We start from the raw sequence: 18,633 nt of genomic DNA on the forward strand, positions 1-18,633 counted from the left end.
TAGATCTCAAAGCACTCAAAACCCCTACATCCATCTGCGCCCTGAAGAGGGTAAGTGCAGCATTCAAGACATTGTCAACCAAGTTAGTGGTGCAAGTGATGCCATTATCATCCCATCATGTGCACATAAACCATCCACGCTACAGTTTCACAGTTTAGCAAAAGATTCAGCCAGGTAGACAACGCTTCCTTTCTTTTTTTTTTTTTTTTTCTAATTGTAGACATGGGCTGCAATGCCGATCAAGGAATTACAACTTGACAGGGCAAGTCACGTATGCTATCCTTTTTCTTTTATGACAAATAGTTTTGGCATCCTTTCTGAATGAAGACAAAGAAATAAACATCATCTGAGTAACAAAATGCTCATGTCCACAATCAGTAGGGGAAAGTCTGTGTAATTCTAATATGGTCAAGGGTGCTTCTAAGGCCATAGCGAAGAACTGCATGGTTACCATCTCTGAAGCCATCACCATATGCTGGTGAAGAATCTGATTCAATCTGGTGCTTGAAGAACTCTCCGAGTTTTCTCTCAAACTTAGACCTTGGGCCCTTTTTGTTTGGATTTGAGGATGATGAGCTGGATGCAATGTTACTGCCAGTTCCCGATATGATTTCCGACTCCAGCCACATATGAGCCAGCACCTGACAGATGCCTTCTTCAACTTGCAGGCTCAGGCCTCGATATCCTGTAAGCATAATACATCGAAACTAAGAACTATTTGTCTAGTGGGATTACCATGATGAAAGACTTGGAGACGTGCATTTTTGAGTTAGAAACTTAAATAGTCCACTCGCTGGGCAATGCCTTTGTTGAATTGTTTGAGGTTACCAACAGAAAAGAAGCAAGATACATTACACACACAAAAAAAAAAAGGCATCTTTATATGGAACATAGTCATTGTGATTGCTAACGCATTTCTAATTTTAATGTCTAGTTATTGTTTTTGTTACAATTTTAAAAAGTAATGAGATTTAAATATTTCATAAGTTATAAAAGATAATAACAAAAAGGATGTAGAATTTCAAAGAACAAATTCTTGGTAAAACAGAATACTATACTTTCTCTCTCTCATCCTAATAAAGCCAGGTTTACGTCAACTAACCAGTGTACAAGGTTTGAGAAGTGCTCTCAATAATCTCAATAGCTCATTCAGAAACCATCTGTCAATTATATGATAAGCACAATAGACAATTTTCAATGTTCTGCAGTCATGATGAGCAAGAGTAGATAAGAGGCAAAATGATATTGAGGATGCTTCCATCTCACTAGAATTTATGCCCTCTGACTTCTAATAGCATAAAAAATATATGCTTGTAGGCTTATATCATCCTTCACATCCTCAATAACATGAGCTACCAAAGAAACCTTGCATCAATTTTTGCCTTTTCTCAGGTAAAGAAATCCACTTTGGTAAACTTCATATCAATAACATGAGCCACTTCTTATACTGAAAAAAAATAAATAAAAAAAAAACTTTCCAAGAGTACTTACGAAAACCGAGACTAGTCATTATCTTGTTACTAAGTAAGAAAATGGTCGATGGTCATTCTAGATTGACAGACTTCAATGCACAAAAAAGCCATTGATCTGTTAGCAAAAGACTATTTCACAGGCATATAGAAATGCTTAGACTCAAGCACTTCTCTTCATGATGTATTTTTCTTTTTCAAGCTATTAGATGGAAGTTTTACAATTAATTGGAGACCTGATCCTACAATCTTGCTTCCAAAGGCAGGTGAAATGGTAGAAGCTCTAAACTCTCAAAGTAAAAGAGATTGCCAATAGAAATAACTCATCTTATTTGGAGGTAAGGAAAGTTTACACAAGGAATATTGTTGTTGCTCAACAAAATAAAGAAGTCGAGAGAGAGAGAGGGAGAGATTTCAAGTAGTCAGTAGTGGATCAGCTGACTACTTGAGTCAAAGTAGGATCTCTACTAGGTCAAGCAAAAAGATAGATCATCCTTATATTAGGGATAGGTACATGTTTGATTCATTTGGCATAAGCAGCTACTGGTGATGGATAAATTCTTCTTCTTCTGGTGATCTTTTGCCGTCGAATTTCTAGTAAAAAGAGTTAGTTCATGACATGTGAAATCCCCTTATCTAAAGATGTTCAGAACCATGCAGTAGTTTGGCAAAATCAGTTCAAGGAAGCCAGCTGCTTTGGAAAATTTCCTTCTCATTTGGGTTGAAGCAGAGTCAGGTGGCTGTAATGCATAGGAAAAAAAAGGCTAGGGACGTTTTTTTTTTTGCCATTTTCCAAAAAATCCCCAACTATATTGAGTTTCATATCAAGGATAAGAGGACAGAACACAACGTAGAAATCCTCTCCCTGGATTATCCCATTCTCATGCATGAAGGGTTTCAATTGGTAATATAAACAAAACCAGCCCAAGTTGTCATGCACCAAGGATTGGCCAAAGCAAAAAGAAATTAAATGGCAACAGAAACTGATAGTCACTGGATAAGGTTACCATTAAGCCGAAGCCATGCATGCATCATCTCATGAGCCAGTATTGACCCCGTCAGTAATCTGCATGCAGAAAGTCAAGTATTATAGAAATATTTGCACAAAGAAGACCTTTTTTGGCTACCCTTCTTACAAAAATAATTGAAATTAGCAGTACACAGCATATGCCAAATAATAATCTCTCTCTCAAACTTCTTGCTGAAAGATGTCAAGCCAGCATTCAGTTAGAAAACACTATAGTTTTTCGAGTTAAATATGCAAGAGTCCTTTGCAAAAGTTGGATGAGATTTTACAAAATACAAATAGAAACAAAGTCATAATGAAATTGGATAGAACAAGAGAGTTAATAAACAATACCTTGGTAGCCCATACAATACAAGAATGGCTGTTACATCACACTGCCGAATCAATCTGTATGGCCCTGTTACCATGTCAAAAATTCTGTTTCCAGGCCCAATTATTGGCCTTCGTAATATCTGATTGATATTTTTCTCATCAGTGACAGTGAATAATACAAATACAAAACTAGCTTATTTCTCTCAAGAATCACTATGACCACATTTTAAATTGACAATGCTAAAAAAATCTTACAGTGCTAACAGTCTGCTCTTCAGAAAGACAGAGACCTCGAGTTTCTGGGACGTGGTGATGCCCCTGTTCTCAAGGGTAGAAAAACATGAAGAAGCAATTAAAAGCAATATGTAATAAGGAATTTTTAAGCTAAGAATATTACAGGTTCTGTAATTAAATTATTAAATTTCTCACATTTTTTTCTCCTTCCCTGGCTTCATTTAGGGCTTGTCTCTCCACCAGAAGCAATGGAATCTGCTGTTCCACTTTCATATTCAGACCTTCATAAAATTCTTGTATATCAAGGTAAAGAGGTTGGCACTCCTCGTTATCCATTATTGCAGAATTCAGACACTCCAGGCAGAGTTTTCGCCCATCATCCAAAGTCACATATTTTGCATCTCTTGGCTGAAATTTTGAAAAATAGAGAGGTGAAAATGAGCAGGCTATAGCAGCATCAAATAGAAGATATAACATGCACTATGAATTAGTGCCAGTTCAGCAGTGACCACTAATTCAGTTAAGGCAAATATACGTCACAAGAAAATTACAGAATAGTAATTTTGTATTAAACCAATTTAAAAATTCGATATCTAACTTGATATTAATGATATCAATTATCAAGACTGCAAAAATGGTCTTGGAATTAGTATCTGTACCAACCTCCATTCGTTCACAACTGCAACACCTAGGAGTGCCATCAAGCTCATGTGAGGGACAATACTTCTGTAGCCAGAAAGGGTGAGCCCGGTATTCAACGAGGCCACTTCGATTTGTTGGAATCTGCAAGAAAGGTTGTGATGACAGACAGCTAAAACACAAATTTTAAGGGGTAAAAGGAAATTATATGCACATAAGTAATAGCACTCAAATTTTAGAAGCATGCACTCTTAAAACATTCAAATAACACACATAATTTCCAAAGATTCCAAAGAAAATATAAGTGATATACAGATTACACATAAAAAGATAAGCTACACAAGCCAGAGAAATTACTTAATATAGTTACAGAAAAATCACACTGAAGCAATTGTCCCAATGGTTTGACCCATAAAACCATAGACCATCCCCATGGCATAGTTCATTAACAATAATGACTGCCACCTTCAGGTCTTTCTTCTTCCCGTTTTACCCTTAGGAATCCAGAATCAAGCTCATCTCAACTCAACTATGCCTTAATCCCAAACCAGTTGGGGTCGGCTACATAAGTCCTTTTCCTCCATTCTGCTCGGTTTAGGGCCATACTTTTTGAAAGATGCCGTGATATCAAAATCACATAAATTTAAAAAGAATATTTTGTCAAATTCCATATTATTGTACTTTTTTACACACCAATCATTGGAAGGAATTCTACACCGCTCAAAAAAAGAAATATTGGTCCATTCAGGTGCACTGATATTTAACACTACATAGATGCATATAATTAGGGTTTATGACAAAGAAAGATGGAAAGTGCTGCATTTTAGTAAATGGCATAGCTGAATATAAATTTGGAAAGATAGAATACTTACATATTGCTTGCAAACATCACATTTTGGGTAATAAAGTTCCCTGTAGCAAGACTTATGATATGGGAAATCCCCATACATAGAGAACTGGGCCCAAGAAAACAACACAATAAGCTTGAAGCTTTTCAAGGATGATAATCACTGTGTGCTAGCTTTCTTACCTCATAATCAGATATTGGTTGATTGCATGCATGGCAACGAAAACAGTCTGGATGCCAAAGGGCACCCATACAACTGAGATAGCGCCCATGACCAATTTCATTTTTGCATCCAGCACATATCCTACACCAAGATTTTGTTTCAATGAAATCCAATACGAGGCTTCTTATTCATTACAAGAAAACAAGAAACATTACAACACTGAGTGAGACAAAAGATCATTTTTTTTCTTGTTGGGCTGTAGGTGCATATGATTCTATCCAAAATGGGATGCTAGTTTTCCAATGTGACACCAACACTCAGAGTATAGGAATTGAGAGCTACTCAGCTCATAGCAGCAACCAAGCATGTGCAATGCATGTTGGAGGGAAACAAGCGTCCAATCTATTTGGGGTTGAATAAGAGAAAGATATTGGGTCCAACATGTTTGAGAGCTTTATGAAAGGGTCCAGTTTGATTGGAAAAGGAGGAAAGAGAGCACAGCAAGTTGGTTGATAAAAATATTTTTTGAGATAAATAGGAAGGGTATTCTTGGTATACAAAGTGACAGACAGAATCAACAAGGATTATTCCTTGATTCAAAACTGTCATTTTAATATATAATATAGATATTGCATCTCAAAGATGAATGTGATTTTTTACCACAATCCTTGCCTTTTCTTGCTTCATTCTGACTTTGCAACTCCTAGGAAACCTTGTAAGGCCACTTCCTAGTTGCACAAGCTCCCAATTCAAAAATGATATAATCAGTCTACCTCATCACTAATGCACATTTTTGGCTAGACCATGATCTTGGCAATAACTCATGAAGGTTTGACATCCTTCACAGGACATAGAACAGTCTTAAACTTTAACAGATCATGTTTTGATACAGAAATCCAGCTCTATACACACAGCTTTAGTCTTCTTGGCTAAGTTTAAGGTTCGGAGCAAAATCACTTCGTTGAGTTAATAGCATTGATAATTCAAACATTCTACTTGTTTGTTTTCCTTCCTTTCCCTTTTGATGATACAGATGATGTGTTATGAAATTACATCTTGCAATGTAAAATTTGCAATCTGGGGGACTATACCTTGACAAGGAATAACCAGGATAGGATCTTGGTTCCTAAAATCAATACTACTGTCGTTTTCCTGAACTTTGGGAGTCAAACTTATGATGTTCACTTAAGTTCTCACAACTAAATTTTAAAATAGGATCAATATAAGATCCAACAGTGATATTCAATAGTTATTAACGTATGTTCTTTTGAGCAAAATAGCTATTAGCATTTGTTCTATAGATTTCGTCCAACTTGGCAATTTATGCGAACCAATAAAAAAAAAGAGATTCCAGCGATGCAAAATCATGACTAAAAAATTAAAATCATATTCGACAACAATATATCACAGCCAATACATTGTTTTATGATTCTTTTCTGATAGATGTAAATCTTGCCATAGGTCATAAACTTTAGTAACAGGTTGGTAAGTGTTCTGTTATAGTGGCACCCAAATACAGATTCCCACCAAAGCACGATTGTAGTGCTTGAAGATTTACACTAGCATTGGGGACTATGAATTAACAAATTAGACATCCACTGTTGCGCTCTGGCGATCAACATTTTTGGAGGTTCTAAAGGTCAGTCAATCCTTATCTTTCATTTACTTGCATATGTGACTTACTAGGCACCATAAACCACCTTACAACACTCACTAGTATGAACAAGAAAATCCATTTCTAAAAGCACAAGAAAAAATCAAGAACATTTACTTCACAAATGCATCTTGGTTTCTGATCAGAAAGTAGATGTTGCAGGTATAAAGCATATGATGAAACAGAGTGCGCCAACCAACTCCATAAAAAAAATACCTGGAGGGAAATAAAAACTGTGGTGGTTGATAAATCTGACCATTATAATGGGGAGGAGAGTCTACATTCAAACTTTCTTGCACAGCCCTGGCAAGCTGTTCATCTTCCTCCGTATAAGATTCGTTATCTAAAGAAAAGTAACAAAATGGTTAATGAAAAAAAATATGAGGCACATAAAATCCATGCATTGCATTGGAGAGTTTGATTAATAGTTGTACTCAAGTTATTTGCACAATTTCTGGCACCAAAGGAAAAAACCAAAATAATAGAAAGGGGGAACACAATGAAAGATAAGAGAAAACTGTAATGAATATTCAACATGACTTAATAAATGAAAAAAGAATGTCACTCAGTATCAACAATAAGAAGACTGAAATACCACATCCTCATTATTCAACATCAGGGTTGTTCTCCGAAAGTATATAGGATGGAAAGGAGCTGAAGCTTATACAAGCAAAAAAAGATATGAGTGCCCCTTCGCTCCACTACTTGTAGCTACATCTCCAGTACAGCTAGATGTCTTATAATCTGTAAAGTGTAAACTTGTTGAATGTAAAGACCAGAAATTTCCCCTAAAGCAATATAGCATGCCATTGATCTTCTAGTCAAGGAATCAATAGTGCCAACACGGAAAATGAGAATGCTTACTAGCTTCAATACTAACTACTATCCTTAAAGCTGGTCCTTGTGAGAGGTCATACACCTCTTATTTGAGGTTGCATGTTTGACAACGGTAAACTTATTCAATCAAGTAAAGTAGGTCCATGGTTCCCCCCAAAAAGCATCTATAAATAATCAATTCTCATATGAACAGAATAGGTGACACAATCCACACTACAAAACATGTGCTAAATGCCACACTCTAGGTTGATGAAGAATTTCCATTGTGCCCTAGCATTAGAGACTCTCCTAAAGAGAGTGAGAAAGTGAAGGTACTTGTGCCGAGTGAAGGTGACCCTAGCAAGTAAAAAATGTCAGTTTCATATTAATTTTATTGTAAATGATCTCATAAACATATAAAGTCATTCATTTACTTCTTTTTCCTCCTCTGACTTGGTGACTTAAGAATACCCTCCTTCCCACCCATTTTATGATTTTCAAGCACATCAGAAGTTTTCTGGGACATTTCAAATAATCTGGGGGAGCATCATGATGCCATGTGAAGGCTATGGCTTCTCTTTAATTAGATGCTTAACCTTCATGACATAAATGAGGAATATAGATTAGATGGGAAGGCTTATCTGACCAAAGAAAATAGGTAAGATGAAGCTTGCTAATTGATTGGTTAATTGACATATTGTCATTAGATGTGTGCAATTCACAACTCAACATTATGCTGGAGATTTGAATGTCAATAGTATTATGGATTCATGGCCTATACTAAATACACTTTCTGTTGTATAGGTAATCTTCTACATTTTTGGATTTCCTCAAGCCAAATCTAGCACCTCCATATATGAAAATCAGCTCATGTCCACAAGTGGCTGAATATGGCATGGAGGATCAATGAGAAACAGGAACACTTGAGCAATCTGAGTTTTATTGTGAAAATTGTGGATAATTATTTTAACTCAACATCCAGAGAATTACTTTTCCTTCTCGGATGGTTATGTGAAAAGATCTGACAATCCAATTTAGAACTCAAAATCGTTTTGATCTGGACCCATCATAACGTGTCACCCATGCTGCTCTATCTGTTTGGGAATTTTTTTTCTTCTTTGGGGAAGCCTGCCAAACTTTTATGATCCAAATACCACATCTCATATCAAATCCCACCTGCAATATCAGTTTTTATATATTTGAAATAATGGCTAGATCTCTTCATTTTTATTTAAGAATGAATCACAGAATAAGGAAGAATAAGAATTTAAGCATCCACATATTTAGTTTATTTTCTGATTATTTATTTCTTTTGTAATCTAACCACCTTGTTATTTTCTTTTGCAAATTGCTTTTAAACCATTAAAGCATACAATAAATCACTAAAAACCCACATAAACCATACTTTTGTTTAAAAACAATAGATAAACAATACAGAAAAACCATTTCACACATCAAAATTGGTACAACAACTATAAGAAATTTTCTGCTCTGATATATTGATTTCAAAGATGGAGATGGATCAACAATTTGACGAGGACTTTGCACCCTTGTCATTGGGTTTGACCCAGAATACCTGTGTCATGGTTTGCAGATGCTTCAATTTCATCATGGAAAATTTCTCATATTTTTTTGTTTCTTGGAAAGGATATATGCAACTAACACAGTCACAATTACTGTAGAAGTAGCAAGATCCATTCCTGAACAAATAGAGATCAGCTGGAAGATCTCTTTGCGAAGCCGTACAAAATGTAATATTGTAATTCAAAAAGGTTACTGATCAGTGAAAAAATTATATTAAGGTTCCCTAAGAAAGGCGAATGTACCCAGAGAATGATCGAGGATGCCATTTATGGAAGGTGCTCTAGGCTACTTTTCTCATCGTTTAACTATGAGATATATCCTTTTGTTGGTCAGCCAGTAAAACCTTAAAAATTAAAAATGAACACATTCATTGTTATTTTATATGCCATATAAACTAGTCACATCATAAATTATGATGCCCTATTTTCTGGACTCCGCCTGACTTGGTTGGGATGGCTGAGTCACCCAGCCTGGTGAGCTAGGGGCCAGTGGGAGGAATCCAACCCAGCTGGGCGAAAACATTGAGTAAGAGAGGACAGGGCTGTGCGATTTTGCTAGGACCCCACCCCCTTCTTTCCTTTTCTAGTGGATTCCCTCCGCTAGGGTCGATTTTCCCTTGCCATTTTGGGAAGGTAGGCAAGAGGAGATCATGAATCACTAGTTTTCTCTTCACGAATCACTGGTTTCCTCCCTCTATTTCTTCTCCTTCCCCGGCTTCCATGACCACCACCAAAAATCAATAAACAAAACCCCTTATTCACATCCCCTATTCCAACCTTGCTGTCCCTCTTTTTGGTTGTCTTTGCCATCATCGTTCATCATTAAAAGGCCCTTGGCCTCTCTCCTGCATCCGCCCCTGGCTTATACCAGAGCCCCAGCCACCAACAAGCAGGTTAGAGCTCAGAAAGTGAACAGACCAAAAGCAGGCATATTCGGTCCTATTTGCCAACACAATTTCGCACTTCCTTGCATTGATTGGCATCGTTAGCCATGCCTCACCAAAAAGGACATACCATCCCTAGGTTGAATCTTTTTCCTTCTACATGATCTGCAGATCTCTTTTGAGGGTCCTGTTCTCCTTCCTTATGTACCCTTGGGTGGACCATTATAGAAGGTCGTAGACCAACTCCATTGCAAGCGCTTGGCCAGTCCTTCCTGCCTCCGCCCCCCCTCCCCCCCAATTCGCATATGAAGCCCGATCTATTCCATCTCGATCACCTAGGATTTCTTATTGCATAGAATAGTTGGATATGAATTAATTATATTCTTAAATAGCTTTTAACAGAGGTAGTCGATTTGTCCAACTGAGCATTGTGATTTTTAGGCGAATAGAAATAAGTGACCCTGACACTCCTTATAATGTTTTGTACGACCAATCAAATTTAAATATAAGAATTATGAAATTATTTTGACATGATTGACTTGGTATTTTCTTGAGAATTTAGGATTATGCATATGAATTATGAATAATTTATGTTTTATGTCAAATAGCATGCTTTCAAGAATGTTTTATTGTGAGCGATTTATTTATGAATTACGACTTCTAAATTATGAAAAATCACATTTTGCTATGAACATGATATATATTCTCTGCTTATGAATTATGAACTTTTATGAAAATAGCTGATTTACTAGATATGATTTCATAATAGTTTTAATATTAAAGACTATTTATGGACTACGAATTCTATAAAGCTATTTAGTATCTTATTCATGTACAATTTAGGAAATATATTTTTAAGGAAATATGACTTACGAAAATATATTCTAAAAAATACGACTATAGGCTCTTAGATAGTGATGTACAACCTCTTCAGTGGGTATAATAGTTGACATACAACCCCACAAGTGGGTATAATCGTTGGCATACGGCCCCGCTTAAAAGTATGATAGTTGGCAGACTATTATATTCAATTGATTACAGCCCCATCACCAGTATAAGGTAAACGTATCATTTAGTTTGAGGGTATTGTTTAATACTATGACATGACTACTTATAAAATGTGCATGATTGATGCACATGCCACAATATGATTCATTTTATGACTTGCTTTATGGTACTGTTATTACAAATGCTCTATTTTTGTGGTTGAATGGCTCAATGAATTAGGACTATATTAATGTTATATACTTGGAACCATATTTATAAAATTTGCATCTTATGCATATGCAACAGTAAGATTGGTTTTATGACTTGTCTTATTATATTGTTATCATGAAATTATCTATTTACATGGCTAAATGGCTTAAATGAATTAGGACTGTATTTATGTTATAAATTTGAAACCAAGATTCGCCATCTTGGTACCGGACTCCTTATCGGTGCCACCTTATTTCAATGTTAGTATGCAATCCGATATAAGATGGTAAGGCATATCAAGTGTTAGTATGGTACAATACTGCGTATCGAATTCAATACCAGTACTATGTGATATGCTCGATATGATACAATACTGACTGACAAGATTTTAAATCCCGTGAAATAGAGGTGTCTCAGTATCTCCATGGAATGGGACATCCCGCTGTCCCGTCCCATCCCGACAACTATTCTGATCATGCATTCCGGTATCTATCCTCCTTTTCTCCCCCCTTCTTTCATTCTTTCCTTTTTTTCTTTTCTTCCTTCATTTCTTTCTTTTTCTTCCATCTTCCATTCTTTTTTTCCTTTTTCTTATTCTTTCTCCTTCCTTTCTTCCTTCTACCTTTCTTTTTCTACTTCATTTTTCTTCTTCTTTCCTTCACCTTTTTCCTTCTTCATCTTTCTTTCACTTTTTTCCTTCTTCATTTTCCTTTCTTTATTCTCTCTTTCTTCTTCTCTCCCTGCATGGATGGGTTTCAGAGTCTCTACCCCGTCCCAATCCCATTTTCTCATAGAAATTGGACGAGACAACAGGGACATGCCCGATTCCATCAAGATGTAAAACCTTGACGACTGGTACGGCAAATCTTGCTAGGACCCGTATTTATGAATATGCATGACTTATGTATACATGATTGGATTTTCATGTCATGGTTTGTTATATTATTATGTATATGAAATACTTTAATTTGTAGTAAAAGTTATTCTTTAAATGGTGCATTAAAATCATGTAAAACTTATACTTGATCTGGTCAGGCAATGCAAAGTTACTTACCGAGTAGTGAAAATATTTTCCTTTGTTCTCTTTTTCAAAATAAATAAGGCTGCTAGGAGCACGGAGGGATGGTCCAAGTTTGAAGGTCGAAATAATAAGCTTGGAAGCACAGTAGAAGAATCTAATTAGTTGGCTATTAACAAATCTGGCTTATGGTCATGGTGAAGTAGGAGTTTATGTAGTTTTTGTATATTTAAACTTAAGATTTAGAAGCTTTGTACCAATACTTTCTTTACTTAATAAATGGAGAAAATTTTTGGATCACTTTTATTATGTACTTTATAAGATGAGTTTTGTACAAGTTTCATGCTATTGTGGGCGATACTCGTGTTAGCACAATCATATCATTTTCTGGATTTGGGGCATGACATAAACTATTAGAAACAATGAAAGAATTGATAGAAGAATGACAGCTTCTTAGTCAGTAAAGATCAAATAGTTTGAATAAAAGTTATAATAAAAGCTGAAAGACAATTCTTACCAATTGCCTTTCCCTTTTTCTTTTCTTCTTCTGATAAAGAAAGTGCAATAGCATGATCTATATCTTCATTTTCAGACTCTGACTGGACATCCTACATCCATGGTTCCCCATACTATGAGATTTGCAAGACTAAGACACAAGACAATGTGTTGCATGTAACAAACCACAAATACTACATTATAGAGATTTAAAGAGTCAAATGCCAATTTTATATCAAATAGAAATTGCATAAGATAATATTTTTGACACCAGAGACTATGTTAACATGCTAAAGATCTAATGCCATTTGGCTGATGCAAAAAGACTTGATTACCTTGTCATTCAGCGCATTTCTATGGTTTAGATGGAACCCTATCTCTTGTTCTATGATCCATATTTTGATGTGTTATGATCATTTGGGAATGAGAGGAAAACAGAATTCGGTGACAAATGAGGAACTTAGCAAGTGTTTGATCCGAATGAAAGCCTATCATAGCATTGCAATAATCAGCCCTACCAAGAAATTTAGTTAATATATTCATATTGCCACCAGATTCAAACAAAAAACAACAAAAGGAGCTACTTTCACTAAGATCTTAACATCTATAATTTATTGCCTTCTTATCAGCTATGGTATGACAAGCCTCCATTCAGAAATCTACAATTGAATAGAGTGGTAGGCTTATAAAAGTTGATAAATCCTACACTAGAATAGTTATCTGAGGTCTTTTTGGTGACAGAGATGGAAAAGCAACCAATTCTTGTTCTCCATGTAATTATTGTAATTACTGAAACAGTATGATAGAAAAGAGATGGTCAAGGAGAACTTGCTCTGCTAAAAATTGTCCAATGCTCTTGTGGATATATAGAATGTGATTTCCATTGTCATCAACAGATAAAGAATTGTCTGGGGAGCATCACACTGTCAATAATGTTTCTTCAGATGCCATTTAATCAAGACTGCACTATTGATATGAGAGATTAATTCAGATGAAAAGCAATATAGCAGCAGTTCCACAACACATGATGATGAATTGAAGGAATAAGAAGGATGAAATGAAGACTATCACCTTAAATTGGGAGAATAAAAGAGGAGTTATAGCTTCTTTAAAAATTCTGGGATCACTTGATTATTGCAGTTTGGTATGAAACCTATTAATGTTTTATTTAAAGTTTGCCTCTTTATTAGATTTGCCAATCTTGGAGATGAATTATAATTTGACTGCAGCATAAGATAATTATTTAAGGGGTTAAAAACATCATATAAAAGAAAGGAAAACATTCAGGCAAATGTGATTACCAATGAACTAGAAGGCTCGTTCCATAGACTATCATCCTTAGATTTTCCATGGTATTGGCCTCCTGAATTTTTATGGCTGGACCCTTTTAAAATTTTGTTCAGCCAACCCATAATGCTAGGGCTGTTAGCTGAGTAGGGCCAGAAAATATTTTCCTGCACTGAAAAAAACACATGTTACAACAACTAAAACATAAACAATTAAAGAGAGGTGATGTCAGACCGATATCATACAAAAGACATATAACACTGATTGTATGGCTATATGCAAACTTTTGGCTAACTACTTTTAAGAGTTAAACATTGAAAAGCTTTCAGTGATTATAGATTATAAGGAACTTCATATTCAGCAAGCAGAAAGAGGAGAATGGGGTGTAAGGCAGGTTGGAGATCTCACATACAATTAACATTATTAATAGCTGTTGAGACTTCATTCTTCTACATCTCAATGTCTAGTTGTAGGAAAGGCTTGTGCTTCATCCACTGTATGCAATTAGATGTTTGAGCTCTGCTCACTTCATTATGTTTTCACGTTTGACATGTCATTCTCAACATGCAATTTTATAGTGAGCAATTTGGATGACACTGTCCAGTATCAGAATTCTAGACTCCGACAGAAAATTAGAGGTGTGACGCAGGATAAGCAGCCATTCTTTTTTCTGGCTAATAACACTATAAGTTGTTATTGAGTTGTATAATATCAAAAATATAGGTCTCTACAAATTCAAAAAATTACTTTCAAGGTGCGTGCACAGACTTAGTGGAGCATCCAAGATAGATTGCATACCCAGGATAACTGCTTGCACAAAAACCGTGAAGAAACTCACTTATGTAGTTGGTCAGCAAAGAAGCTCATCAATAATTGTCAGATTTAAGGAAATGATTGTTTACTTATAAATCTTAGGTGTAGTATATAATAAAACTTATAAATCTTAGGTGTAGTATGTAATAAAACTGTCGTCAGATGGTTTGAAGCAATAAGAATAGGTTACCCAGCTTTCTTCTAAGACAATAAGCTCGTCAGTCAGGAGTCCACCATCAAAAGTAGACAACTGTGACATAGCTGAACCAGTTTACAGTAAGCAGAGAGCACTTTCTGACACCCTTGCTACTATGCCACCTAATCTCAGATTTATGCCTACTGCCAATGGTAAGTTTGGCTATTGGAGAAAAGATGACAAGAAAATAAACGGGCATTGGCAGTTCAGTTATTTGCTTGTACTGAGAAACTAGAACAGTCAAAATAAATACTAGATGATTATCACCTATAAAAGAGATCCAACATGTTTTTGACTTGATCCTAGGTGCAATATTACCTGTTCTACCGACTAATCCCACTAAAAATACAAAACACAGAGAGATAAAGCCACATGTAGATATAAGTTCATATAATTTTCATTTGGGAAAGCATGGGCCATTTTATTGTCCCATAGTTGTTAGCGCGTGGGAAAGTCAAAAGTTTAAGTGCAGATGTGCAGAGCCTCAGAATTAACAAGTTAACCATCAATTGTGGCTAACGATATCATGGTAAGAAGATCACACCTTAAGCACAAAGATATGTAATCTATTAAAGGATATCTTGGCCTCTAACCACACATAGCCAAACCATAGTCGCTTAGTATCTTAAAAGCAAGAGTTAGAAATTACATATTAAAATATGAGATAGTTGGTAGCTTGAAATATATCGCTGAAAGTTTCATATGGAACAAAACGTTTCAGCCTTTTGACACATTGAACCAACCAGGTAAATATGTGTTGTCTTGTCATTGGCTTGTAATTGAACTGGTCCAAGTTTAATGACACATACAATTATGTGGTTTCACCTGAAAAAAAAAAAAATGTGTTTTCCATGGGACCCGGCAGATTTCATCTGAAATTGCATCAGCAAAGGAAATTAAAGATCACCACAAAAATTCATTAGCTTGTTGTATTGAAAGCTTCACATTTCAGCAAAACTGGTCATTGAACTTGACAGTAGTAAGGCTAAACTAGAAGAAACAATTCATCAATTTGAAGACTTGCAGTTTCTTAATGATAGAAGAGGAGGACAAGGATGAGGAGACTCTGGTGATATATCATAAATAGTAATACATAAAATGTCAAAAAAATGGAAATAGGTTTAAAAGATTGATATTAAGTGAAAAACATTCAAATAAACTGGCATGAAAATATTAACTATACAAAAGATAAAATATAGATGCTAACAGTTTTTTTTTTCTGATACTAAATATTCTTGCATTCAAGGGAAACTCATGTGCACACACAAGAAACACCAAAAGAGTAATGGAGCTGGTGCAAATGACTATCATCAACCTAGTAAAAGCAATGCTATAAGAATTGGATGATCAGGCTGCGAAGAATTGTCTCGATAAAACAAGATCTAAATGAATAAAAGCAGAGCACATTTATGATGCTCTTCAAACCAGCAACAGGAACAACTTGAGAAATTTGTGATAAAGGCCTGAACGTTGAAAAAACAAGAAAAGGTGAACATAACTTCAAAAATCTACATGTGCTTTGCTACAACATCTGCACTGTGAAGCTTACCATATTCCACTATAAATTTCTTTAGACAAAGCTAAAACTGCTTATAGGAACCAAGAAAGCATCAAATAAAGCATGGCACTAGCATGATGCAGGAAGTTAGAAGATAAGTAATTAAAAAAAAGGATTCACATCATCAAATAAACCCCTGTTTTATACTCTTGGATCATATATATGATTCATCCCATACCTGACTCCCAGTAGCCCCATCTCACATCAGACCACTTGATCAATGCCTAAGCCCCTCTTTTTTTGAAAAAAAATTGTTTTGGCTCTAAATGTGAAGGATGAAAACATCTTTAGAATTTTTCATGACTTTATTTTCAACTTCTTCAATTGCAAAGGTTACCTTAACTTTGACTACTCTTTCATGTCAATTTCCCACCTTCCCTCTCAAAACTTCAAATCCATTGAATTGTTGCTTTCATTTCTCAAAAGACAGTGTATAATGATTGATATACCATAACTAATTCAATGACTGCCTTGGAAAGCTCACTAAACCAACTATCGCATACATGTAACAATCACACACATATCTAAAGGCACATCTTAAGAGAAGCTAAATATCAAAAACAGAAAAGCTTTGAATAGTTAAAATAGTTCAAGACAAAAGAAACTCGTATGCAGTATGGATTAACAATAAACAAATAGACCGGAATTTCCTTACACAAGGGTTTTACTTACATATAAGATTGACATGGAAGCAAAATGTCATGAGGAATAGAAGTAGACATAATTCCTTGGATTATTAGAGTTTAAAAGCTCCATCCATAGAAGAAGGAAAACAGAATTGATAGTTACCAAAGAATTCGAAATCCATTCCCCTCACCAACTCTTTGTGATCGACTTGGTAATGAAAATACAGAGCCACTAATGGTAGTTGATGATTATATCGCATCAAAAGAACTTGATAACAGAAAGAAGTATCAACACCATCTACAGCCACTGAAAATAGAAAGAGGAAACCCGCTAAAGAACTTTTGTGTACTAGATAATGCAATCTGACATCCTATTAAAGTGCCAAAGTACAATGGGATTTTTTTTTTTTTTTTTCACTTAACAAACTTCAAAATGAGAAGAACTCAGTCCTAAATTAGGAGCACAACCAGGAGAAAAAACCATAAACCATAAAAGCATATAGAATAAACATGGTTTGCACTTTGGAAGTCTTCGATGGATGAAACATCCAAGTGCTTCCCTCCCAAGCAGTAGAGGAGGGGGGTAAAGACATATAACATCAACCTGAACATAAGCAAGACCATAAGCTTCAAAACATTTGCTATGCCCCTCCAATAATTCATGCAACAAACTCCACAAAACCAAGCAGTAGACTCTATCCCAGTGTCATCAACCATAAGCAACTTAAAGACAATCCTTAAAAGATTGCGTATCCAGTACCAAGTTAGTTTGTCTCTTACCTCAAACAGGGTGAAAATTTGTAATAATATCAAGACCACATTCAGATTAAATCACCAAAGGCAATCCCAGACCATAGCTTAGAATTCTACCATCTTTCCTCTCTTTTTTTATGCAGGCTGGACGCTGTGGAAGCTTAAAAATGGAAGGATAGCAATCCTGGATATAAAGACAAAAAGGTTGTAAAAAAGAAATCCCGGATATGTTCCCAAGTTGCTACCGAAGTCAAAAAGGAGGAACGGCCTGCACTTCTTATTGTTCTTCCGGGCTTTCAACACCAACGTCAGCGAGAACAATAAAAAAGATTTGGTTTACAGTGGAATCACGCTCGTGGGGTATGGAGTCTTTGTCACCGAGTTTTGGAGCCATGCGGCAAGAGGGTCCTCCGCACTTTCCAACCGCAGCGCTTTTTTTCCTTCTTTTTCTTTTCTTTGAAGGCGTGGAAGGGAGAAAGGGATGGTGCTTGGTGTTAATTCTTACCTACCGGTCTTCCTTGATTAGAGGCAAAAGATTCTTCTTTCCCTTTTTTTTTTTTTTTTTTTTAATTTAGATTCAGAAAAAACCACTAATAATTTAATTCCTTTTCCTTGTCGTTCTATATGTTCCTATATTTAATTCTGTTTTCCTCCGTTCAACTAATAAATTATTAATGGCCACAGAACCTGATCCGACTAATAATTTTTTCCTTTTTTTATAGGACTAATTACAGCAGAGTGAGAGATAATTGCTAAAGTTTTAGATTTGGAATAATTTAGTAATGTTTTTCATACATTATAGCTGCTCTTGTCCCTTGGTTAATATTTTCTCTTGCCAATTAATTTGCAAGTTCATATAAATGGGCCACGTCTTATATATTCTCCTACACTTTGCTTTTTGTTGTCAAAATCAAGCAGTGTTAGAATCCCTTCTTCCATCATATTCTCAACATGTGAACAAAGAAATTCATTTTAGAATGATTTCTCTTCTCAATGCCTAATAATATTAGCATTTAATTTTTTTAGAAACTATAAATCCTAACAATCGATTCAATGTATCCG

The 18,633-nt window shown here is 35.5% G+C and overlaps 1 protein-coding gene across 10 annotated transcripts; it reads right to left on the bottom strand.

Moving 5' to 3' along the window:
- Positions 1-153: 153 nt before the first annotated feature.
- LOC105059949 (protein DA1-related 1) lies at positions 154-17,859 on the bottom strand. 10 transcript variants are annotated; one of them, XM_010943502.4, is made up of 13 exons: positions 17,599-17,859; positions 16,982-17,125; positions 13,640-13,797; positions 12,361-12,451; positions 6,562-6,688; positions 4,712-4,832; positions 4,554-4,637; positions 3,706-3,825; positions 3,238-3,450; positions 3,064-3,126; positions 2,830-2,948; positions 2,477-2,535; positions 154-685 (listed from the first exon to the last, which is right to left on the bottom strand). In XM_010943502.4, exons 2-13 carry the CDS (start codon positions 17,076-17,078, stop codon positions 375-377), a joined length of 1,563 nt encoding a protein of 520 aa, XP_010941804.1. In that variant the 5' UTR covers positions 17,079-17,125; positions 17,599-17,859; the 3' UTR covers positions 154-374. The 10 variants fall into 10 exon arrangements, with proteins under 10 accessions (XP_010941804.1, XP_073107683.1, XP_073107682.1 ...); XM_073251582.1 differs by lacking the exon at positions 16,982-17,125 and adding an exon at positions 15,378-15,459 and having other exon boundaries at positions 13,640-13,792; positions 17,599-17,858; XM_073251581.1 differs by lacking the exon at positions 16,982-17,125 and adding an exon at positions 15,284-15,459 and having other exon boundaries at positions 17,599-17,858.
- Positions 17,860-18,633: the final 774 nt, after the last annotated feature.

The sequence above is a fragment of the Elaeis guineensis genome, chromosome 2 (genome assembly GCF_000442705.2).
Source record: "Elaeis guineensis isolate ETL-2024a chromosome 2, EG11, whole genome shotgun sequence".
NCBI classification, from domain to species: Eukaryota; Viridiplantae; Streptophyta; class Magnoliopsida; order Arecales; family Arecaceae; genus Elaeis; species Elaeis guineensis.